The sequence below is a fragment of the Ostrinia furnacalis genome, unplaced genomic scaffold, assembly GCF_004193835.3.
Source record: "Ostrinia furnacalis isolate ACB-3 unplaced genomic scaffold, ASM419383v2 OfSCF4235, whole genome shotgun sequence".
NCBI classification, from domain to species: Eukaryota; Metazoa; Arthropoda; class Insecta; order Lepidoptera; family Crambidae; genus Ostrinia; species Ostrinia furnacalis.
Window position 1 is genome coordinate 261,588 of NW_021134474.1, and position 21,632 is coordinate 283,219.

The following is a 21,632-nucleotide window of genomic DNA, read 5'->3' on the forward strand; positions in this document are numbered from 1 at the left end:
CCGGATTTATCAAAAGTATTAAAAACGGGTGCGAATCGACCCCTTTGAGAACTAGAAATCGCATACTACTAGTTCAAAAAAGAGTCGATTCGCGCGTGATTTTAATAATTTTAATAAATCCGGGCGAAACGCCTACTCGTTCGTATCGTTTCAGCCAAATGACGTCCACTGCTGGACAAAGGCCTCCCCCAAGGTTTTCCACAATGAACGGTCCTGCGCTGCCCGCATCCAGGCTCTTCCCGCGACCTTTACCAGATCGTCGGTCCACCTAGTAGGAGGCCTGCCCACGCTACGTTTTCCAGCCCGTGGTCGCCACTCGAGAACTTTCCTGCCCCAACGGCCATCGTCTCTACGAGCTATGTGCCCCGCCCACTGCCACTTGATTTTAGCAATTCTGCGAGCTATGTCGGTTACTTTGGTTCTCCTACGGATCTCCTCATTTCTGATTCGATCACGCAGGGAAACTCCGAGCATAGCCCGCTCCATCGCCCTTTGGGTGACCTTGAGCCTTCTTATGAGGCCCATAGTAAGCGACCACGTTTCGGATCCATATGTCAACACTGGCAACACACACTGCTCGAAGACTTTCGTCTTGAGACACTGCGGTATTTCGGACATGAGTATAGTCCACATTTTCGCAGTCTCCTAGGCATTCGAAACGATTTTGCAACTCGAGCTGAAAGCTTTCGGGGTTTTGGAGTTGGATGGGCGCTGGGCGGAGCGTAGACTTCATCAGTCGACATCTCTCGAGCTTGGGTCTGATATTCAATGTGCCTCTTACCATTCGGTGATCGCTTCCTGTTTTGACCGAATTGATCACAGAGACATCATTGAATATATGCTTCTTCGTCGACAAGATGAAGTCTATCTCATTTTTTGTAGCGCCATTGGGATGCAGCCATGTCCACTTTCGCTGTTTTGGCTTTCTGAAGAAGGAGTTCATCATAAAGAGGCCCTCCCTCTCCATAAAGCCAGCCAGCAGTTGGCCACGTGCGTTCCTCTCTCCGTACCCAAATTGCCCCACTTTCGGCTCATTATCGCTTCGTTTACCTAGCTTCGCGTTGAAGTCCCCCATCACAACGGTAAAATGGGACCGGGAGCCATGTATGGCTCTGGAAATATCCTCATACATGGTCTCCACTTCGTCGTCGGGGTGTTCCGTGGTCGGTGCGTATACCTGTATGACCTTCAGCGAATACCGTTTGGTGATTCTGAGTATCAGGTACACTACCCTCGCCGAAACACTCTCGATCTGGACCACGTTGTTGACAAGGGACTTGTGGACGATAAACCCGACACCACCCTGGGACTGCTGGTCGCCCTCCCGGAAATAGAGCAGGTTTCCGGATTTAAGAATTATGGTGTCCTCCCCCTCTCTTCGGACTTCACATAATCCCACGATATCCCACCGTAACCTGTTCAACTCTTCCTCGAGTTCCATTAGCTTCACGTCTGTACGCAGTGTGCGAGCGTTATAGGTTGCCAGGGCCAGAGGTCGTCGGTGTTGGTAGCCTGGCATCCCCCGGGGATTCTTCGCACCCCTTGCCCCACCGTTACCGTGACCGCTACCGTGGTCCGGGATAGTGGGGCCGCCGGGGACTAGGGGCCGTTTTTTTGTTTGTGCTACCATTTGGAGGGTTTTGCCCTAATCGCCACGCTTGGCAGGCGGGTTGGCGATCGCAGTTTTTTACTTGGTTTCGCACGCAGACGCTGCTGCCCGTCCGGTGCTACAGGAGTTTGTCGCCTCTTACGACACGCCTCCTGTTGGCGGTGGGGAAAAGTATTCTTTTACGGCCGTCCCCACACGGCACGAAACGCCTACTAAAAAAAAAATATTATTGAAAGGGGACGTTTCGCACATTCGTGCGAAGGAAAATCGTGCGAAACTACTAGTAACCCGTCAAAGAAATTAGAGTTGTCATTTTTGCAGAAAAATTGCATCATCTGCCATCATTACAATATAACACTGGCAAGAAACAGGTAAGCCATCAAAAAAAGAAAACTTTAAACCTGGATTTTATTCTAATACATTCAAATTCGAAATGATTCCTGATTTTTTTCTTAATTTTCCCGCCAGTCGCATCCCATCCGCAAAGCCATAAAGCAAAGAGCATTAAGCAAAAAGTATCATTATAGAATCGTCAACATTAAATCTGGCTTTCTCGCTTTTGTGATGGCCCCTGTACTACGTAAAGCCATTCCAACTGGCGAAAGCAATCGCTATCAGTTTTAAGCAAAACTCAACTCTATGGCTAAGAAAAATTCGTATCTTTTTAGCGATTTTTTCGAAACCAGTCTCGATAATGCATTCGTAATAGACCCCCAAACGTTTTCAATTATTGATAAATATCAGCGGGGTCCTACTACAGATGCGATCGAGAATACGTTAATAACACTTCGCTTGCACGGAAGGTTCTTACAAAATACGGTGCATGCTTTTGAGATATTATTATGATAAAGTTGGTAGGAAATATTGATATGTTTAGTTTTATAAATGTTTGATACTTTTGCTCGTATTTACTTCGCGAGGATTTAATGGCAGTTAATATGTATAATATGGCAGTTAACACGACTTATCTTGAGTTGAAAAAAGTCTGACTATGGACAAATATGTAAACATATAACATGAGTAAATAATTCACGCTTTGGTTAAATAATAAGGAATTAAGAAATGTCGTATTTATTTCAATGTTATTTGTGACTAATGGCCGCCCTCGACTTTCGTACGCATGGATCCCGTTTTCCCCCTTTTAGGGGTTGAATTTTGCAAAATTCCGTCTTAGTAAGCACATACGTTCTAAAAAGAACCCCCACGCAAAATTTGAGACTCCTAGCGCTTGTAGTTTTTGAGATTTCATGATGAGTAAGAAACCTTTCACTTTTATAGATATACTTAGATGAGTGTTTGGTTATTACGAATGTCAAATCGTTATTATTTCCATGACGAATATCTCGATTTAACATCTTTAAGGCTTGATAACATCTAAAAGGGAAGGCATATTGTGAGTTTCCAAATCTAACTCAACAAATGTTAAGTAAGCGCCTCACAAGTATGGCCCCAAGACAAAATTGAGGGTAGTCCCCCGTCTATTCTCTCGAACTCTTTTATCTGGAACATCTTTATGGGGGAAATTTTCGCGGGAATTCTAATTAAATTTTCCGAGAAGCCAACGCGACAATGGGCCCTCGGCTGTCTACATCCATGGCTCAAGTCACAAGAAACAGTATTACAATTTTGGTCTTTATTGACCGTATAAACACCGATTTTACACCAAAATTTTAAAATGGAATTTTAGTCTAAAACTGATTCGTTTTTTTTTTGTACAATTAAGTTGTTGGTGCCTTTCAAATTGATTAATAAGTAGGTACTCGTATACTAATTCGAATTAACATACTGAATCCCCACTGAAAACGTTAGGAATTACTTCTAAAAGAAATCGGACATAATAATAATTATCCAACATGCATACTGTGTACCATATAGGTGATACACAATAATTGCTACGAACTACGAAATACTACGAAGTATAGGAAATGCTACGGCGCGGCGGCGTAGCATCACAGGGCTTCACGACTGGCATTTGCTACGAATCGCTCGAAAAGACGATGTCCTTTTTTTGTTACAGCTTCATTCATGTTAACAAGTAAAATAGAGGATGAAAGATTGTTTACGAACTTGTTTATGGATATGAAAATGTATATTTATATATCCTTATACAAGTTTTTATTAAGTTTCGATAAAAAATGTACTTTCTTTTAATAAATTCGTCAAATGGTTTTCAATAGCGACGATATACTCGTATGCTTCAGCTAATACTAGATTCAGGATAACATGAAGTACTTAGATAAGTACATGTTAATCAAAAAACGTCGTCAGTCTCTCCATCAAAGCAGAGCCTTGCGCTCAATTTGGCGTGCCAAATTTACGGCCTACAGTGGTCGGTAGGAATACTATGCATAAACTTTAATAACTTCAGTAAACTGTGCAGTTTCTATACTTATTGGCCGTATGAGGATGCCATCTCATTTCAAAAGGATTCTTATATGAAATTAAATCTATTTAAGTTTTTCTAATTCTCCAATTGGGTGTCCACGGAAGACCAGCGTCGTGGCGTTACTAAAATCCTCCATGGATTTTTCAGAATGTATCATTATAGCATGTACTTAGGTAAGTACTTACATTTATTTGCAATTGCAAAACTGTTGCAGGTTAGGTATGTGTTTGTGGTATTGAATTAATATTTTTACCCGACTGTGCCAAAAGGAGGGTTACGTTTTTCCATTTCTATTTCAATTCCTTGAAACCTAAAGTACTTATATGCTGAAGTTTTTAAATGTAGGAGCAGATAGGTGGTAATATCCTATTTTTTAAATCAGGATTGGAAAGCATTTAAAAATAATAGCACTTAATCAGTGTTACCTTAGTACTATGCTCGGAGTTTCCCTGCGTGATCGAATCAGAAATGAGGAGATCCGCAGGATAACCAAAGTGACCGACATAGCTCGCAGAATTGCTAAAATCAAGTGGTAGTGGGCGAGGCACATAGCTCGTAGAGACGATGGCCGTTGGGGCCGAAAAGTTCTCGAGTGGCGACCACGGGCTGGAAGACGTAGCGTGGGCAGGCCTCCTACTAGGTGGACCGACAATCTGGTGAAGGACGCGGGAAGAGCCTGGATGCGGGCAGCGCAGGACCGTTCATTGCGGAAAAAATGGCTGTGACATACGGACGGACAGACAGACATGACGAATCTACAAGGGTTCCGTTTTTTGCCATTTGGCTACGGAACCCTAAAGGGTAGGGCTAGGAAAAAAAATAAAAGTGTAGGGCCCAAAAGAAAAGGAGACATGTAAACTGCCCCATAAGGGCTACCTTTTCTTTTTTTATTATTTTCTATTGACGTTCATAAGTGCCACTTGTGGTCTAAACTGAATAAATATTTTTGATTTTGATTTTTTTGATTTTAAATAACTTTTAAAAAAATAAAACCGACTTCAAATGCGTGAACACAAAAAAAAACTAAAAATTGCGTATAAAAAAGTTCATCCCCAATTTTCCACCCTTGGGGGTGAAATATTTTCTTCAAATTCACATGAAACCACCCTTTTGATAATACCTATTCAACAAAAAAATAATCGTTCAAATTGATTTATAATCGGCGGAGATATTGCGTATAAAAAAGTTCATCCCCAATTTTCCACCGTTGGAGGTTGTTTTTTCTATTATTAAATTTAAATGGGACCACCCTTGAGGTATTACCTATACGCCGAAAAAAGATTTGTTCAAATCGGTTCATAATTGGCGGAGTTATCGCGTAACAAACATAGAAAAAAAAAAACATACGGGTCGAATTGAGAACCTCCTCCTTCACATTCCCTGTATCACAGTGGCGCCGCCCTAGTGGGAAATAAAGGCTGGATGCACATTCGTCATACGAGGCATCGTTAATTACTGCTAGTAAAAGTTTATAGTTATGTGCGAGAGCTAGGTAATGACTCGTTGATGGGGAATGGTTTCCAGTGCATTACCTCGAAGGCTGGTAAACCTAGATACTGTAAGAGCCTTTTAAGGACTGAACTGGTAATACTAATACTAAGGTTCGTTCGTTCGTTTCAGCCGAATGACGTCCACTGCTGAACATAGGCCTTGATGATGATGAAATGATGACTTAGGGATTTGGATTTTGAGATTCCGATGTTAGTTTTTAGATTCGAATACAAACTCATCAGAACACCACTCATGATGTAGCGCCTACTATCCTACCTAAGTCTTAACAAGGTTAAGGGCTAGCATCCATTAGCAAGAATTTTCACCTGGCAACACTATTCATTTATCATGATCGAGTAAAAAGGCAAGCCGCAAAGCCGTAACGACGTATAATGCAAACAGCCGCGCCCCTTGCTATAACGCCGCCCTAGGCATACCGCAGCCTTGAACAGCGACGTAACGCCACTTCTACTTTATGGAGCCGGCAGTACTATCTATGTGAGACTAATGCCCGTTTTCACCATCAATCCCTATTTTTTAAGTGACTATGGTAACAAATAATAGGAATTTTGCTTACATGGGGGTCACTTAAAAAATAGGGATTGATGGTGAAAACGGGCATAACTGTGGTAAATCTCCTTATGTACCTATAGCTTGACCACAAGAGCTATGCCGCTCTATTTAGTCTGCAGCTAAATGAGGATTACGAAAAGCGCTCTTCGCTCTGCAATTTAGCCATAGATGTACGCAAAGATAAAATCTATGACTTATTTACAATTTTATTTCACGGATTTCCACAAATATAATGTCAAACTTACATTAAAATAACTCCAAAAGTCAACCAGAATAGTGGTCAAACTAGGTAGTAGTACCTTCTCACACAGAAAGTTATCCAACGCAGATAACTAAAGAGTCTTCAAAAAGCTAGGATAGTAAGTATTTAATTAAAACGGCTTAACATTACTCTCACTTGATGAGCGCATGATATTTAGTGTTTTTGATTTGGGTATCCTTCTGGGAAATTATAAGCAATTTTTAGCATTTGCCAGTTTGCCAATTAAGTTTCTCACTTTTCTTAAAGGACAATAATTTCTATCCTTAATTCCGTGTTCTACGTAGGCTACTAAAATCTAATCCTTGTCCATTTTCAACTGTTCTGTTATCAATGTGCAATCTCTCGCCCAATAGCTACTTACTTACCTGTGATCATAATCGTAGAATAACGGCCAACTCCAGTGCTATTATAGTCGAACCAAACTAACGCAGGCAATGTTTAACCTGGATATTCGCGTCTGCCAATTAAAAGGATTTATAGCGGGCTTCGGCTATAAAAGCGGTTATTAGGTAAGCATTATAAAAGCAAATAAGCACGGAGTGGCCATTAGTTGGTTTCTAAACAAACAGTAGGTAGGTATTGAGTTGGACGAAGTGAAACTTTTTACGCGATAGGTACCTATTGATCTTTATATTTAACTAGCTTTCCGCCCGTGGCTTCGCCCGCGTGGAATTTTGTCTGTCACAGAAAAACTTTATCGCTCGCGTCCCTGTTTCACTAAAAACTATCCTATGTCCTTTCCCGGAACTCAAACTCTATGCCAAACATCAAAATCGATTCAGTGGTTTCGGCGTGAAAGGAAGACAAACAGACAGACAGACACAGTTACTTTCGCATTTGTAATATTAGTATAGATAGTATAGATTAGATAACTTAATTCATACTTCATTAGTTTACTGTGGCTACCACCGATAATGACCATTAGTTAGCAGAAGTTGAGACGTTTTTCCGAATGTCTTTCATATGTTTAACAGTCAATACCTACCGACGCACTACTTTAAAACAAATGCCCAGTTCTATAACAAAGAACTTCAATAGAGAATAAAGCCGCTTCAAACTGGATTCCACCATGATTCCATTACTGGATAAATACATTTTTCTTCTCGCAACCTGATTTGTTCGGTTCAGCACGGGCGCGTCGGCTGCTAACTCAATTTTATTTCATATCTCTGTCTAGTGCAACTTATTACGAAATGTCGCCTGCATTTTACATGCCTTTTGTACGTGGTGCAATTTAACGTGAAATTCACTATTTGCTCCGAGTCTGCTGTGCTCGGATGACAAATAGTTTGTTGTTATTAAATCGCTCAAATTCGTTCTGCATGAGTTTGCCAACGTACCTACTTACCTACATCACCGCTACGCTATGGTACCGAAAACGGGGAAAAACTAGAATTTAGTACTTTTACATGCCATGCCATCTATCCATTAGTTAATGAACTAAAACTGAAGTGGTACAAGGTACAAAAATGAATATTAATAATTATGAAGGCAAATTAGGTATAGCCTGACCAGGAACATAAAAACCCTCGCCATGTTGCGGAAAACTAATGGTACTAATTTCTTTTAATGGCAACAGTAACTGAAAACTTCATTGACATGTCACCTTGCATGTCAGTCTATTGTTGTCAAAGTGTAAACAAACTTTATTTTAAATAAGCGCAATTGATTTTGTGAATTAAATTGCTAAAATCTTTTTATAGTCGTGAAAGAAAAGTGGTTCACAATGTGTTAAAGTATTTGTCGAAGAGAAATACTAAGGGTTCGGACAATATTTTCATTGAATAATGTTTCCGACAAAGGTTGTCAAATTGACTGACATGTTTATCGTATAGTACAGTCAACTATGAAAATTTGCTGTGGTTTGTTTCAACTACCTATTTTAAAGTTTTTTGTCACTTTGTAAGTATTGAATTTTATGGAATTTGGAAATGAGTACCGAGTTTGAAGCGTTCATGAGCAGACATTGTAGTTGAATATTCAAGTTCAGAATTTGATTATTGATGAATAATAATAAAATCCTACTTGCTCGATTGATGGTTTCATTTAATTTATTTAAACCAGTTTACCTATAATATAATATTTTTTTGTTAATTTATGAAAATATCAAATTAGCCTATAATCCTGAATCCTGATACATACATAAAGTTAGCCTATTAATTTAATACAGGTACGACTGTACCCAGTGTTGCACTATCAATTGCAATTGACGCGCCTCTATGCCAGGGTTTTTATGTTCCTGGTCAGGCTATAATTAGGTTTAAAGAACTTCTTGGCGGGAAAGTGAAACGTCATCATCATCGTGAAAGATCGTGAACATAAAGAAATTAAGCTGTATTCAAAATAACGTTATTATAAAAACATAAATACGTTGCAGATTAGCCATAGACAAGTTTTTTTTATGATGGCAATACCATCTGTCATTATTATCAATTTGACATCATGTGTCATTGAATCTGTGCATTGAATGGAAAATATACGTAAACGGGGAAATCCTTCGCGTTTTTAATTGTTATTTCAGCTGTGCATTTAAGTAATTAGTGATTAAAAGTGCTAAAAATTCTTAATCATGGCTTCTATTCCCCTAATGTATGCTCAGGAAGACTGTGAACTTGGTGGGAAAGAAAACATTGAGGTAAGATGTCGTCACGTAGCACGATCGTATCTACATTATTTTTACAGCATTGGCACGACAAAAGAATATATTTAGACGATTGTCATATGTATCGCTCATTTTTTTACTATTTGAACCTGTTTAATGTGAAAGCAAAATGCCAAGGTTCCTTCTCGTTGAATAACAAATAGATAAAAACTTCATTCTTAGAATTTGTTTTATAGCTCTTATCAGCCATTCAATATTTATTCCTGAAAGATAATCATGGCATTGAATAGTTAGTGAAATTATAAACAAAGTCAAATACTGAAAGCTAGTATTGTAATTTAGATTAACCTTTAACTATGGACGTCGGGTCTCAGAGGCCCACCCCCCTTTTCAATTTCTCGGTTTCAATACCTTCCCACCACGTGCTGCTCTCGACCATCTCAGTAGCTTCAGTTTTAACTGTGTTAGGACCGAGGAGTCATAAAATTGCGTCTTCCGGCACTTATTACGTGAGTAAAAACCATCCAAAATTTTATCGGGGTCTGGGAGACCCGATGACTATAATTTCCATACAAACATACTTGTATGGATGTGACTTGTCAGCTATATTTTTTTATAGTATATCATTATAATATGTTGTAAATTGTTTTAGTTTAAGAATACATAAAGGTAGAAAGTATCTGAGTACATCAGCTATATTATTAGCCCAACTATCTAAGTAACATTCCAGAAGTAAGGTTTTACTTGTAGACGATCCTTCTTTTGAGTTTAGATGTCTTAGAAGGTACCATTGCTGCAGATTCCGATTCTGAATGGTGTATATTTTGCCTATCAAAGCTCTCAAAGAAAGATGACACATGCCTGTAGAGATAATTTGTCTTTAGTGTTCTAGACCACTGTTTATAATTTTTGTAAGTTTAACCCTTGTCAAAAATTTTATTTTATGTCTTTCAGAAATTCTGTTTATGTTTTTATGTTACACGGTTATTAATAAGCAAGGAAAAAAATATAAGTTTGATTTATTATTAATCTACTGTAATTAAGGAGCCTATATGTGATGCTAAGTCAATTAACACTGAAAAATGACTATGTTTTTTAAATTTGCCAAAAAATAAATAAATAATGATTAGAAATTGATTACATTTACTACTAGATCCTTTATTAATAGTTATTTGATATATATCAACTCTTTGATAAATTCAAATTGGTTCAGATATGAAATTATGAAGAATTTTAGATAGGGGTCTGTGAGACCCGACGTCCATGGGAGTGTGATTATTTTTTCACGACTATAGTTAAAGGTTAAACATTATCATGCCATGATATAATTAATTACATGATTTATTTTGATAATGCTATGCTATTTTCAGTATAATTGTTTATTTAGTTACATCAACCTTCTGAAATGATGGTACACTCGGCAGCACAATAGGAAAACTACTTTTATTTCAAAGCAAAACCTATTACAGCAAGAACACTACAATGCTAAGCTAGATGTGACATTGTCTGTGTCTATCAGCGTTGCCAGTTTTTTTTTTCGCCAAGTCGGGACTCTGGTACTTTTTGAGTGAAAATAGCGGGATTCTTCCGTCAGAAGCGGGACATAGTAAAAAAACGTATATAATCAAAGGTTTTCGAATATTTATCTTTTTATTTGACTTAAAATTACGTTTACGTGACAATAGATAGCAAAAGTAGCCATAGAAAATGTATTTTAACAAAAAAATAATATTTTAAATCAGATTTACTCTATCGTTAAATTCGTCTTTAGAATAAAAAAAGAAAAAAATTATAAAAGTTTTATTCATTAGAATAATATGGTCATGATTGTCAAACCAAATGGTAACTAACTAGCATGAATATGAATAAATGATCATGTTAAAGTAGGTACCCTTAATACTTAGCTGTACTGAAACAGCTGTTTGAAACTCACCAAATTAATCTCTATTTAACTACTTCAGACATTAGACTATACATTTTCCTTTAATAAACTAATAAAGTTCTGGGTCAAGAATAAATCTGCAGGTTTTACCACTGTTTACTTTCCCTGCATAAGTATAAGGAAAAAATATCTTCAAGGAGAGAACAGAGAAGGAAAACCTTGTCTTAACGAGTAAATATTTTGTAGTCTCGTTGGTTTCTTCTACATGATTCTGATGTCATAATTACCTACATTTCAGTAAACCATTGTTGTGGTTATGTTTATATGAAGATGTATCTTTTGAGTATAATAATGTGTAAAATTATCCATTTTAGGTGATATTATCGTCTAATAATAATAATACACAAAAATTATGTGCATAAAAAGGTACCTGTCTAAATTGAATCGTGACCCTTTGGTTAAAATGGTTAAAAAATCACTCCTTGATGCAAGAAAACTTTCCCTAAGAGAAGGAAGTTCAAATCCTTAAAAAAAACCTTCCCATACAAATCATCATCAGTAATTTAGCCAATTAGTATGGAGACTTTTTTTGAGAAAAGTTGTTGCATTTGAGCATATTCACGGAATGGACAACACGCATAAGTTGTAATATTAAGTTAAATTATGACTTAATTTAAAGTTTAGATCACACACATTACACTAGTTTTTATTTCACCTCAATCCATCCAGTATAACCGAAGATAGAGCCTCGAGAAGTTCACGGACTTTTTAAAATTTTCAAAAATTTCCAATATTCGCGCGTGACGTCACAACATGATTTTGCAGCCCCCGCACGTTAACCCATTTACCACTTTTTGTCTTTTTTCAACTAAAATAAAATTTTACCTAACTGACAACTGTTGTTAGTTGTCATCGTTCAATCACATTTCAAACTAGGCGCTAAAAAAGTAACCATTATTATGCCACCTATTGCCAATTTTGTGCAATATGAAGCCATTTTTACATTGCACTTAAATTATAAATTTTCTGAAAAAAATAACCAAGTTTGTGTCTCTGTGCTCAATAACGAGTAAATAGTCCAGTTATTTGTTAATTTTACTTGGAAAGTTTTCCGGAATTTTTGAAAATTGGTAAATAAATAGATTTCGCTATGTTCTTTCCGAATTTTGTGACCTCGTTTATAGCCGCGCGCGCGCCCGCCTTTTTGAAAAAAATCCGCCTTTAAAAAGGTTTTTGACAACTACCTTTTTCATTTTATAATTTTTGGGACAAAGACAAGCTAAGAAGCTTTGATAAATGTGATAAATTTCATGTAATGTAAGTTAAATAGATTTAGAGTTGTGAAACAGTCAAATTAATGTACCTGCTAAATTGCGAGTTATTTTTTCTTTGATCATGGCAGGACACTCTGCCGGGTGTCCTAAATATGCTGAAGTATAAAAAAATTCGCGTTGCTGAAGTATACATTTTTTTTGTCTTGTTTGTTTCTACATTACATAATTGTGTCCTACTAATATTATAGGTAAATGCGAAAGTTTGGATGTCTGGAAGTTTAAAATAAAGTAAAGTAATGTTTATTTCTCACTAACATAACAGATAATATCATGATAACAAACAATCAGGAAAAACAAAAAGTAAGAATGTTGGTGGGTTGATACCTGAACTAGGAAGATTCCTGTTTGTCACAGTATGTCAACTACTAATTACTGTCATGGTGACAAAAGTTTCTGTGACTGACTGTACGGTAGTCAGTCACAGAAACTTGAATTTTGGGCACGTTAGAATAATAATTTTTAACCAAGGTAAATAAAGTTAAAAACGGGACTATTTCCAAAAATCCAAAAATTGTCGACAATTACAGCAAAAATTTACCAACTGTTATACCATTTTGGAATCCTTACTAAATGCGCCAAATTATGACGTCACTTGCCACACTCGCGTAGTACATTTTTTTTCAGTACAGTCAGTTTAAACAAAGGCAAAATTTTTATTTTGAAATTTTTTTTGAGAAGAATGTATTTTTTTCATCCAAGCTGGAGCAGCTGGTTTTGTAATTTTGATAACAATTTAGAGAAGCATTGTTCAGGGTTACATAACAAAAAAAAAATTTGGAAAAACTGAAGATTTGTGGCAACACGAGCAAAAGGACCGTCACCTGGAGTAGAATTTTTTGATTTTTTTTAAATGCCTATTATTTTTAAAATATGCCACATAGATTTTTTTTTATATTTTTCTGATAACCAGCACAACTTGCCTCAACACCCAGTTCCGGCTTGACGTTACATTACGGGACACCCTATATATTTTATTGTGGCAAAAGAGGATGTAAGTAGCCAACAATAAGAACAGCATAATAAACTTATTAAATAGGGGGTATGTAAACAGTATCACAAAGGCTTTGTACATTGATTAGTCCAAAAATATGTAGCTGTTATCTGATAATCTTGTTTTAGTAAATGTAATAAAAAAGCATCAGTAGTTTTTCTTACCTGCCTGAGTTTGGCCATGGCGTCGGGCGCGATGAAGTCGGCCTGTGCGGCGTGGGTGAGGAAGCACAGCGCCTGGTGCCCGGCCTGGCCCAGCTCCTCCTCGCCTGGGATCACAACCTTCATTGCTTCAACCTCCTACAACGTTGTTTCATACATCAGTATAAGCTAATTTTGTACAAACCAATAATTATTTTAACATAATATTAGTTTCTAGTAGTAGCTGAAATAATAAAAGAGTGTTATTTGAATAATTTAGATAAGTTTTGCCTTGGAATAATTGATTAAATGGTATCAACTATCCAATTAAAAATAATGAATGTGAACACTGCTGTGTATTAAAATACAATCAAATAAATTATCTGAATTTCTCTGCAATTTTTCCTCATTCATTAGTTTTGTAAAGAATGATTTAATAAATGAAAACCTTCATACATACATTTGTAAAATCAACCAGCTGTGATACAAAAACTCCATCTAATCGCAGAAATTCAAGAGTGACTGTGTCCTCGGACACATTTGCTGTTATGTTCTCCTGCATAACATCACCACCCTGCGGACATAATGTATGAATGTAATAGCACCAATCACCTTTCACCAAAGAAACAGTTTCTTCATGGTGTCTAAATAATATAAACTTAACTAACACTCAGGGGCGCAGCTACCGCCGTATCTGCCGTATCAATTATACGGGGCCCCCGNTAACTATTCTAACCATTGTACACAGATAATGTCTTACATGCAGCTTTTCATGTTACTACGTCACATTTTCAAAATCCGCGCGGAAAATCGCTCCTAGCGGAAGAGCGCACTTTGAGCTTGAATATTTCAGTCATTTTTAAAGATATCAAAAAAGTAAAAATACAGTATTCATTCTAATTTTTTGTAGTTTTTTTTGGCATCTTCAACAAAAATTGTGCGCCATGTCCATTAACTCTTCGGGTGCCCCTCTAAAAATGGAAGTGCCCCAAGGCTCAATACTGGGGCCCATTGCAAATCGACCCTTTTTATATGATCAAGTATATAAATAACTAGCGGCCGCCCGCGACTTCGTACGCGTGGATCCCGTTTTACCTCCTTCATTTATCCTACGCGGTTTAGATTTTTACAAATATTTTATCCCGCTAACTCCCGTTCCCGTGGGAATTTTGCAATATCTTGTTGTAACTAAGCTTTAAGTTTACTAAGGTACCTGTATGCCAAATTTCAAGCGTCTAACTTAAGCGGTTTAGATTTTTCATACAAAAGGATTTTCTCGCTAATTCCCGTTCCCGTGGGAATTTCGGGAATTCCTTTCTTAGTGCACCTCTACGGTACCTAAGCTACGTCCCTTCCAAATTTCAAGTCCCTACGTTTAGCCGTTTAGGCTGTGCGTTGATATGTCAGTCAGTCAGTCAGTTTCTCCTTTTATACAGGGTGTTAGGTAAATGGGTATATGAGCCGACACTAGACCATGTTGACATGGTCATATAAATGGTATGGTGAAGTCAGAAATTTGATATCATCATAAGTGCCACTTGTGGTCTAAACTGAATAAATATTTTTTGATTTTTATTTTTTATTTTTTTTTATTTTCATACAAAAAAAATTGATAAAATCCGATTTAACACCCTGTATATTTAGACATGAGATACTTGTCAACAGGATGACTTCGCTTACCGGAATAACGTGATGAACGCGGACAAGGAGATCCGGCTGGGCTTCGTGCGGAAGGTGTACGGGCTGCTCACGGTGCAGTTACTGGCGACCACCGCCATCGCCAGCGTGTTCCTGCTCGTCAAACCGGTGCAGGGGTTTATACACGAGAAGTGAGTATTCCACCACTCATCTTTAAGTTTCACCAAAAATATACACAAGTTTGGTATATTAAAAAAAAATACCAGTGGCAGCTAGGTTTGAGCCAGGTTTCCTGGAAACTCGAGTCTGACGCCTTCACTCTTGGGCTATTCGTTCATTTCATTCAGCTAATTGACGTCTACTGCTGGACAAAGGCCTCTCCCAAGGATTCCCACAACGATCGGTCCTGCGTCGCCCGCATCCTAGCACCTCAAGCTACCTTTATCAGATCATCGGTCCACCTAGTGGGGGCCCTGCCCACACCACACTACGTCTTCCGGTCCGTGGTCGCAACTTGAGAACTTTTCTGCCCCAGCGGCCATCTCCCCTTGGGCTATTGTCGTCTATTAATTTTTGCTAAAGCCTGGTCCGTGAGCACGTAGAATTTTGTCCAATGACTCCAAGCTACCCATCCTTATCGCTCTCACGTAATTATATTGCTGTCGCGACTGTGCGACGCGCGCCCGCAGTGAGTGTGCGAACGCGACAGCAACATAATTACGCGCGAGCGATAAGGATGGGTATCTTGGAGTCATTGGACAAAATTCTACGTGCTCACGGACCAGGCTTTACACTGGTACCAGAGGGCTGAGTGTAAGTTTACATCAAACGTCGTCACTAGTGTGCGCGTCAAAAAATCTATGAAGATTTTAGTTCTTGAAAATGTCCTGCTAGCTAGGGTCTAGGGCTTGGGTCGCTGTACAATCCGTTATACATTTTTATACCATTTTAATGACATTTCTTTACACAGTGAAGACATTTGATGTAAAGTTTAACTCACGCTAAGCCCCTGCACTGCAATGGAATCATAATGGAAACTCATAGTTGTAATACCTTACAATGTCCACAGCAACTGGATGGTGTTCGTCGCGTTTATCCTGAGCATGATCACGCTGTTTGCTCTTATCGCCAAGCGCCGAGACTCCCCCGCTAACCTCTACCTGCTGGCTGGCTTTGTAAGTACTGATGAATTGGTAAATACATAAATAACATAGATGCTACATCATAATATTATTTATTTATTTTAAACTTGTATGCACATAAAACAGTGTACATAAGGCGGACTTAATGCCTTTCGGCATTTTCCTCCAGTCAACCTTAGGGATTATAACCTTATTATACAGATTTTCGGTAATTTTTATTTGTGAATTTGTCAAGTTCTTTTACATTGTTTTTGGACCTTATCACAAGCGAATAAGATTCAAAGTATAGTGGGGACCACTTTTCAATTTACTAACGGGTTAACAGAGGGCTTAGCCTAAGCGCAGACCACCGACTTTTAGTCGGCCGATAGTTGAAGCCGATGAAAAACAAATCGGTGTAATGTGCGCACTTCCAAACATGCATACATACATACCTACTGATTAACAGCCCGACTAAACTATGGGCCGACGGAAAATCAGTGGTTTGCGCCTAGGCTTGGTGCGAGTTTACGTCTTCGCTAGCAAGTCCATAAAATCTATGAAGATTTTAGTTATTGAAAGTACCTAGCCGCGAAGGGTGCTGTACAATCCATCACAGTGGGATGATCACAGATTTAATGTCATTTTTTTCTAGCGAAGACGTGTGATGTAAACTCTCCCCCTGATTTGTTTATAATTTCACTTCTCCAACCATCGCAATAAAATGCAAAAATAGAAAAAAATTGTTCCTCAACTAAAGTTGTTAATGCTTGTTCCTCTCCGTAGACCATAGTGCAGGCATACTCCATCGGCGTGGTGGTGTCTTACTGTGACACAGCGGTGGTGCTGCAAGCACTGGCGATCACCCTTACTGTCGTGTTCGCTCTCACGTTGTACACGCTCAACACCAAACGTGACTTTTCCTTCATTGGATACGGGTGAGCTACTATTATTATAGTCTGGTCTGTGAGCACTTAGAATTTTGTCCTATGACCCCAAGCTACCCATCCTTATCGCTCGCGCGTAATTATGTTGCTGTCGCGCTCGCACACGCACTGCGGGCACAGTCGAGACAGCAACATAATTACGCGCGAGCGATAAGGATGGGTAGCTTGGGGTCATTGGACAAAATTCTACGTGCTCACAGACCGGGCAGTCTAATATTAGGTGTAGATGTTTTGTTAGGTGTGTACTATTTCTATTAAATAGGCTTTTACCACGTTGCTAATATGGGGAAGCGAAGGCAAGGATTCGGATTGAAGAAGCTGTGACGTCAATTTTTTTCCTAAACTTATTAAGGATTTCAAAACTAAAATCATATTTTACGGTTAATTGAAAAATAATTGGGGTTTACAGCAATAGAATAATGTAATCTTTTTGAGAATTAGTGCCCTAGAATTATTGGTTTACGGTGTCAACCATGCAATCGTTATTATGTGTGGTTCCGGCGGACTAGAATACGACCCCCCTCTTCCCGTGGATACCGCAAGAAGCGACGAAGGGAGAAACTTGCAAACATTCTCCCCAATCTGTCTTGTCAGTGTGGGGACTGTAGACTGTAAATTAGAATTATGTACTCCTGTAATGGAGACCAAAAGAAAGACATAATGATGATAACTCCTGCCTGCAGTGGATAATAAGATGATGTTTTTTCCAGACTCGTCGCCGGCCTCTGCGTACTAATCGTGGGCGGTATCCTGCAGATATTCATCCAAAGCTCCCTCTTCGAGATCGCTCTGTCCTTAACCGGAGCAGTCCTTTTCAGTCTTTTCCTGATCTTCGACACACAGCAGATGATGACCCAACTCTCCCCAGAAGAATACATCTTAGCCACAATCAACTTGTATATGGATATCTTGAATCTGTTCCTGTACATTCTGCGTATACTGAACGAATTAAATAGGAATTAAATGTGTGTGAGATATGCCCTTGTTGTGGCAGTCGCAAGTTAAAAACCAGTCGACATTTTTCTTTTTAGGACCCCGTTTGGGAGTAACGTATCACCATTCCATTTTGTTTTTAAATTGACTATTAAGAGGCATGGCCAGTTAATAAATTTCATTGGGTAAGGACCTTAAGACAAGATTCAAAATTTAGTGGGACCTTTTTTGCATCTACGAACTAGTATGAGAAATAATATCTAGTGACTGCCACAAATCACTCAATGGGCAATATTCCTTAGAGTTTGCATTCGGCACGCCTTAGTGAATGTTCTGTCCTATATGTTTGATAGATCACACTATGAGTATTATTATTATGTATGCCGCTCCCACAAAATATAAGTACTGACGATTAGATTAATTTTGAATCGACTTTGTAAATAACTTTAATTTCAATGAAGTAAGGTACAAAATTGCACAATCTCGTGTATAAACTGCAGTTCCATCTTGCAGTTTTATAGTCTATCCCACAGATATGGATTAGAGTAGATACAGCAAGTTGATCGTCAAAGCGTGCCATTCCGATATGTCCAAATGGACATACATGGTCGAGTGATGTTCATGTAATCCGATTACAACAATCGGTTACGATGATTTTACGAGAACACGGTAGAAAGAAGATATTATTTACGGATTGAGAATTGTAATTAACAGCACAAGTAGCAAATAATTAATTAGAATAAAGTAGCAGTAGAAGAAGTATAAAGTAGCATTGTTTTTAATACATATTATTATCCTGCGATGTACTCTTAAGTGTTAAAACCATGGTCCCTGTATGTGGTGCACTCATACCGATCCCAAGGAACCGTACTTACTCAAAACAATAAGATACACACTGATCCATGTATTCATGCACTTGACAAAATGTCTGGAAACGCTGGTAGGGTAAAAAAAATAACGAGATTTGACGATTTGTAAGAATTACTTTATTTTAAAAAGGTAAATAAAGATGTTTTTGGTTTTGTATTTAACAAATTATCAGTTTTATCGGAATTAATTAATTTTCGAATCGAGCCACACGATATCTTTCGATGACTTTGCGAATGCAGTACGATGATACGATTACTTTTACGTTGCGGCAATCACTAAAATTCGCTAAAATGACACTAATGACGTTTAAAAAGTGGCACGCTCGGCTTCATACAATTTTTGACACATGCTGCATCTATCCATATCTGTGGTCTATCCAATATAGCTTGATTAGAATGACAGCTATCAAACGAATGTAACTAGTGCTGGGTATGTTTCGTACGGTTCACATAGATGTATCGATAAGTTTTCGAAAAAATGATATAAAAATGCACCCAATTTTTCTTCATATCTTTATTCATAAAAATGACAATTATAATTTAAATTTAAAGACAGTAAAATTTAAAATTCATGTCAAGGGTGTACAACCTAAGTCGTAGTCATTATCATCAGTGTTCTTCAGTGGTTTTTTCCTCTCGCTAGAGGGCGGTGGGCATCTCTTCTAGAGCAACGGTGCTATGAATACCCAAAAAAATACCGGTGATTGATTTACAATGTTTGATTATTTAATAATGAAATGTTTTTTGGTTTTTAATAGTGAATATTTAGAAAAACGTATAACTTGACTTAAATATGTTAAAAAATTAGTTAGAAAAAAATTAGTTAAATATGTTAAAAAAATAGTTTTAATTTAATATGACATTTGTCGATATGTCCCATCACTAACATTTTTGTAACTCGAGATAACCTTGTAGAGACGTCGTTAATACTCTAGCTTGATTTTAATAATTTCGAATTACTACTTATTGGTGTAATTTAACGCTGCATTTACACGAAATTCACATTTTTATTGGAAGCACTGTCGTCGAAAATATTGTTTGTAGGTCAGACGTGAATTATTTCTTGTCCGCCAATATTTAGCTCTTATTGATCGCTACTACAAAGTTATGTCGTTACTTTTGATGGCAGCTGTCATTATAATCAAGCTATATTGGATAGACTATAGAGTCCGTTTGTACCTGCATATTATAAACAATATATTTTATGTGTATAAATTCACACCTGAAGAGGTATAAAATACAAGTAAAATTACATATATCTATAAAATCTAGTGAAGAATTTATTTAAAATTTCATATTAACACGATTCGTGTTCCATACAGATTCAGCATGATCTCGACATAAGTAGAAGCCCTAATTTTTTCCCTAAAACAACAAAATGTATGCAAAATGCATTTAAAATTGTTAATATTATGTATTGTAATTTTATGTGACTGGGACGGCTGTGAAATGTTTATTTTTGTTGAATTTTATGACGGTCCTTACAAATATATTGTGTTAACCCGTTGCCTATTTCGCTTGGTCGAAGGAAATTCCTTTTTACCCCCCTTTTGTTTTGCGACACCATATTCACTTGTTTTGCTGATGTTCATATGTTTATCACAAGACTACAGCAAAACAATTGTAACTTGTTGTAACCCACTCAAAGGGGATTTAGGACTGTCAAATGGTTAATATCTTTAAACAATAAAATTGCAGCTTTTTAGTAGACCAAGTAAGATAGACAACGAGTTAACGCTCCAAGTATTCATGAGTATTATTTTGTTAAATATACATATTTCAAAACATACTTTTGTAAAATAAGCGTGGTAATTAATGTGTCACACGTCTTGAATAGAATAGTGTATTTCTCATGAATATTAGCACAAAAATAAATGTGTACTGTAACCGCGTGTTGTTGGATAATATAAATAAAATCTTTATTTTATTTGAATCTGTTTGATTAATCTGTTTTACACCTACCTAGAAAGTTGATAATATTGTATAGACCTAGCACATCTCAGCGCCTGAGGTATAGTTCCAAAATACTGAACTGTCCGATCCACGACATTGACAGCGGGGCGCCACCGTCAATACCGGATCGCTGGTTCCGATTTTTGCCATGTTGGAAACCATATAGTTGAACGATGGTAGCGCCCCCCTGTCATTGAGTTTGGTGGGACAGTTCAGCGTGGGTCATATATACAGGGTGGAAACGATAAGTGATCTCACTCGATTATTTCTAAACTATACAAGATATCCAAAAACTGGTTACTGATCCTGAAAGTGCTTCACGAGCTCTATCCAACGGTACCAATAATAGGTTACAAAATAAATTGGATCTATCTGAAAATTCAATGTTTCCAGCCTCCATACATTTAGTAAAACCACATAATATTAAAAACTAAACAAGATATCCAAAAACTGGTTACTGATCCTATAAGTGCTTCACGAGCTCTATCCAACGGTACCAATATTAAGTTATAAAATAAACTGAATCTATCCGAAAATTCAATGTTTCCAGCTTCCATACATTTACTACTGCCACAGTCATGGCACTCATGTCTTGATAATATTATAGCAAGTAAAGCCTAAAACCAATGTTTTCCATGAATTGTTTTAAATAAGAATGCAATTTACGAGTTAATTTTAAGTGTTTATGATTTAAAATAAAAAAAATAACAATTCTAATATTGTGTGGCTGGCATAGTGACAAACATTTAGTATGGAGGCTGAAAACATTGAATTTTCGGTTAGATCCAGTTAATTCTGTAACCTATTACTGATATCGTTTGAAAGAGCTCGTGAAGCACTTTCAGGATCAGTAATCAGTTTTTCGATATCTTGTATAGTTTAGAAATAATCGAATGAGATC

At 37.5% G+C, this 21,632-nt stretch overlaps 1 protein-coding gene and 1 pseudogene across 1 annotated transcript; one reads left to right on the plus strand and one right to left on the minus strand.

Annotated features, from left to right (window-relative positions):
- Window positions 1-708: 708 nt before the first annotated feature.
- On the minus strand, window positions 709-1,684 carry LOC114359110 (uncharacterized; annotated as a pseudogene).
- Window positions 1,685-8,777: 7,093 nt separating this feature from the next.
- Window positions 8,778-20,705, plus strand: LOC114359109 (protein lifeguard 4). The gene is made up of 6 exons (XM_028313364.1): window positions 8,778-8,956; window positions 14,936-15,099; window positions 15,978-16,083; window positions 16,816-16,967; window positions 17,687-18,426; window positions 19,943-20,705. The coding sequence occupies exons 1-5, from the start codon at window positions 8,891-8,893 to the stop codon at window positions 17,937-17,939; spliced, it is 741 nt and encodes a 246-aa protein (XP_028169165.1). The 5' UTR covers window positions 8,778-8,890; the 3' UTR covers window positions 17,940-18,426; window positions 19,943-20,705.
- The last annotated feature ends 927 nt before the right edge of the window (window positions 20,706-21,632 follow it).

Excerpts from the sequence above, each read along its gene's own strand:
- LOC114359109 (XM_028313364.1), top strand. The coding sequence starts at position 8,891 with ATGGCTTCTATTCCCCTAATGTATGCTCAGGAAGACTGTGAACTTGGT. Across the intron at positions 16,084-16,815 it reads TCTACCTGCTGGCTGGCTTT|ACCATAGTGCAGGCATACTC; the intron begins GTAAGTACTGAT and ends TCCTCTCCGTAG. Across the intron at positions 16,968-17,686 it reads TTTTCCTTCATTGGATACGG|ACTCGTCGCCGGCCTCTGCG; the intron begins GTGAGCTACTAT and ends TGTTTTTTCCAG.